At 50.8% G+C, this 4,626-nt stretch overlaps 1 protein-coding gene across 1 annotated transcript; it reads left to right on the top strand.

The window, feature by feature from the left end:
- Positions 1-1,420: 1,420 nt before the first annotated feature.
- LOC136154165 (melanoma-associated antigen 10-like) lies at positions 1,421-2,083 on the top strand. The gene has a single exon (XM_065916439.1). The coding sequence runs from the start codon at positions 1,421-1,423 to the stop codon at positions 2,081-2,083; it is 663 nt and encodes a 220-aa protein (XP_065772511.1).
- The last annotated feature ends 2,543 nt before the right edge of the window (positions 2,084-4,626 follow it).

The following is a 4,626-nucleotide window of genomic DNA, read 5'->3' as shown; positions in this document are numbered from 1 at the left end:
GAGGTGACTGAAGGAAGACTGAGAGGTCCCTGCGGGAGGACCGACAGAACCCCACAGATCCCCGCCCCTGTAGTTGGCCCTGGAAGCCCTTGGGGTGAGAAGAGCACTCTAGGCCTGTCTGACTTCCTGACATGTGGGTCTCAGAGAGACCAGGGACCTGGTGTGAGGAGTCAGGTCTCAGGCAGAGAGAGGACAGAGCCCGGGTCCTACCAGGAGTCAAGGTGAGGACACTGAGGGAGGCGGGCAGCTTGACCCCAGAATAGAGGGGACTCTGGTAATCCCCGGGAAGGACAACCATGAGCAAGATTTCCTGACATCTAGATCTCAGAGACTCTGGGGACCTGGTGAAAGTGGCGGGATTTCAACATGGCGGACGGGACAATCGCGGGTCCTGCCTGGAATCTAGGCTCCATGAGAGGAAAGACTGAGGGTGTTAGACTCCAAGGCAGGGAGGGATCCTTGCTCTTGTGGGGGGTCATGGAGGCCCCAGAGCAGGGTGAGCAGTTTATTCACCTCTGTCTTAGGGGCCTTAGGATGAGGTGTTTGGGTGGAGGGCGGAGGCTTCAGTTCTGCAGAGGGTGGACTCCCTGGATCCCGAGGAAGGACTGAGCAGATGCTCGCCCCTGTGTTCAGTGCTTGGAGGCCAATTAGGACGTGAGGAGAGGTGAGGACCGAGCATCTCCCCAGCCTAGGACCTGCGGGATGCCCTAGGCAGGTGCGGCCACATGTGGGGCCCCTCAGCACTTTCTATCCAGATTTGGGTCTTGTTCTGAATTTCCCTGCAGGTCCCCAAAGGGGAAGGTCCAGGACATGCTGGTGGAAAAGTGAGCACTACACGTGAGCCCCAATGGGACTACCCACTCCAGATCTGTGGGGACCTCACAGAGTCAACCCCTCCTACCAGCACAGAAGGCCTAAGTCTGTGCCACAGTCTCCCCCTGAGGTGCCCCCTCCATTTTTCTCACAGGGGCTCCAGGAAATAGGAGGCAAATGCGGAGGTCTGAGGCCCATGTCCTGAGGTCAGGGAGCAGAGGACATCCATGCAGTGCTGGGAGACAAGGTGAGGTGGGTGCCCTGATGGTGCACAGGGGCTCCCCATCCCAGAACAGAGGGGACCTCAAAATGCCTTAAGCCCCCTACCTTGTCAGCCCCAGAAACTTGGGCTGTACTGGCTGCACCCTGGGCCAAAATTTCTCTTCCTCAGTTGACAGGGGACTGCCAACCAAGGGGAAGCACCCCTGTAATGCCCAAGAGCAGCCCTCAAGGAAGACCAGTAAAGTGGCCTCAGTCAGAGCCACCCATGACGTGTTTCACAACTAGGACCATTTACACTCTTTCTTTCCCAGGTCAGTGGTCTCCATTTCCCCCATGCCACACTCCCACTGGGCACAAGACCCCATCTGTTACACCTGTGGTCCCAATGAATGAGTTTTGCACTCCTGAGGAACACCTTCAGGGCCAAATCCAGGCCCAGGGCCCAGTGGAGGTGCAGCTCCTGGGGGTGGAGGCGGAGGATACCTCAACCCCTATGGCCACCTCCCCTCCAATCTCATCTTCCTCTGCTACCGTGGATGCAGAGATCTTTCTCAAGCAGACTCTGAATGTGATGGTGGCTGATCTAGTCGAGATCGTGTTCCTCAAGTATGGCAACAAGGAGCCGATTTTCCAGACTGAAATGCTGAATACAGTCCTCAGGGATAACCAGGCCCACTTCCCTGTGGTCTTTCATAAAGCCACACAGTGCCTGCAGTTGGTCTTTGGCCTGGATATGGAAGAGGTGGACCATAGAGAGCACATCTATGTCATGATCCCCACCCTGGGCCGCCTCACGCTCAATGACATGCAGAGGGATAGGCAGAGTATGCCAAAGGCTGGCTTACTGGTTTCCGCCCTGACCCTGATTCTCCTAGCAGGGGCCCGGGTCTGTGAGGAGAAAGTCTGGGGAGAACTCAGCAGAATGGGGGCATTTGCTGGGATGCAGCACTACGTCTATGGGGAGCCCAAGGAGCTGCTGACCCAAATATGGGTGCAGGCGGGGTACCTGCAGTACTGTCAGGTGCCTCACAGCCACCCTGCTCACTAGGAGTTCGTGTGGGGTACCAGGGCCTATGCAGAGGCCAGCAAGCAGCAAGTCAAGGACTATCTGCACAGGGTCAATGGAAGGGGTCCCGGGTTCTTCCCATCACAGTGTGCAGAGGTGTGAGGGAGGAGGAAGAGGGGCTCTGAGCCAGAGCAGCAGCCAGACCCACATCCAGCAGCTTGTCCTGGAGGAAGGAAGGGAGGCTGATCCTTCTGCCTTCTCTGTCGTGAGGGCCTGGGCCAGTTGGGGGAAATGCTGTGCTGCATCTTTGGGATCATGTTCTTTACAATGACATGGAGATTGACTTCTGTTTTCTTTAGGAATTTTTCAAATGTTATTTGTTTTAATAGAAGGCTTAATAAGCTTCAGTGTCTAACTATGTCAATAACATTGATCACAGTGTGTTTGTGCTCACCCAGTTCAAGAAAAAAAGTTTGCTGTTTTGTAAAAGTGATTGTGAACTCTTTGATTTTATTTTGTAACCTTGGTCAAGATTCCATGGAATGGGAATATAACTCTTTTGGAAATATGATATTACTTAGTAAGAATTGAGAAATTAAATATATTTGAGGTAAGTTCCTCTATGTTCCTTGTATGTCATTTCATACAGCTAAACTATCTCTGTTCAATTGGATTTTTTCAAGTTATTATTTAAGAAAATACAAAACACCTGATCTGACTTAATAAGTGCCCTGCTCTGGCTCATTTATTCCACAGACCTTCATGGATCCTGTGCTCTGTGGAAGGCCCTGTGTTAGCAGTTGGGACACTAGGAAAAGCAGGACTCCCCAACACCTAGAGCAATGATTTAAGAGCTGCAGTCACATGAAGAAGGTAGAGAAATGTCCCCTAGTTTCACAGAACAAGGCAACTGGGGAAGGGCGGTGAGGGTCCAGGAGGAGCACTCGAGTGTTGTGCCCGAGCCAGGGTGTTTTGGGACTTTGGGAAGCTGGGTTCATTCTGTGAGAGGTGATGGTAATGAACCTGGGCGGTGGCAGCAGCCAGAGCTATACACAGTATCTTATGGGTGAGAAGAAAATCTGAAATGGGACATACACATTAGAAGATCCTCTTCTGTCCTAGATAAATTTCTTGGGGCAGGAAGGGAAGTTACACTATGGTCAGGAACAGTTAGACACTTCTTTATGCTGCTTGATCTAAGTACCCCAAAAGTTTTCAAAATGGGGAGGGGTGAGTGGACTTTGATTTGCTGCACAATCTACTCAAATCTTGGAGAATACAGTTGAAGAAATATTGGTAAGCACCCCCAAACTCTTGGTAGGATTTTAATGGACTGTCTTTTTTGAAACTGGTGGCTGTGTACTTAAACTAATGGATTAGCTTTTCTAGGTGGGCAGACCCTAAAGCCATAGATGAGGAGGGGTTATGGAAACCACAGTGGCAAAATCTGTACTGAATTTGAATTCACACACCTCAGAATCCTCCTTGGAGGTGAAGGGTGGTGCATTGTGCATATCCTAACTGGATTTTATCAAGAAAACTCCCACTGTCCTTGTCCCCTCACTGTCGCTTTTCTGATGCCTGCCCCTCATGAAGGCCATGGCTGTCGGGGAGCCTACGGGCACCTGTGCAGGTGCTCAGGCAAGTTCCATTGTGTGGAGGCAGCCGGGACTCCCGGGGGAGACTGTAATGGCATCAGGAAGAAGGGGCACATCCTCAGCCCACTGAGACTGTGGGGCACTGGCATCACTGCAGAGGGAAGGGCAGAAAGAACACTGGAGGGAGTCGGGGGACCCATCCCTGACATTTACAAGAGCCTTGGAAACTAAATCAGATCTTGCATTTGAAAGTGCCAATACAGAGTAGTGACTAGAAACAGTTGGAGATTCAATGCTCATCTGGCTTTCTCAGAAACTCCTCAACATACGAAGGGAATTGTCTTCATCACAAGCTATTCCTACCTACTGCTGTCTCTTGAGCACCGAGTACGTTTCAGGGGAAGGGAGAGATACCAAGTCCTTGTTCACATCTCTTCTCCTTCTGCTTCCTGGAAGCTGCCTGCAGGGAACATGGGATCCTAGGTATACCTACAACAGTTTGGTAATAAATTACATGATCAATGCACCAATTTAAATAGAATGACAGAAAAAAAAAATGTTTCCTATAAATAACAGTAGCATGTTGTTTGGGAAAAAATCATTCCATTTGTCCTGATATCTGGGGTGGAGTGGAAAGATATTCTGGATGCAGGTGGTGCCACATCCATGGGACTGAGCTCCCAAGAAGCAGAAAAAGCTCCTGCCTGACTGACTGATGGAAGCTCTGTCCATGCCTGTCCATTCAGGGCCAAGGTGAGGACCTGGGCTCCTTCCAGTGGCACTGATGTCATGAGGCAACAGTGAGCGGTTGTGTGAAGTGAGATTTTAATCCCCTGCCCAGGAATTAAACCTGAGTAACCTGGATGAGAGCCAGGAATCCTAGCCACCATACTAGCAAAGGCTAGAGGCTGAAAGCTATTTTTTACATGGATCATTGCCTCCAGTGACAAATTCATTAATGACAGAGACAGAAATTGTAAATGTGGG

This window comes from Muntiacus reevesi, chromosome X, assembly GCF_963930625.1.
Source record: "Muntiacus reevesi chromosome X, mMunRee1.1, whole genome shotgun sequence".
Classification (NCBI taxonomy): Eukaryota; Metazoa; Chordata; class Mammalia; order Artiodactyla; family Cervidae; genus Muntiacus; species Muntiacus reevesi.
This window is presented reverse-complemented; position numbering and strand designations above follow the sequence as displayed.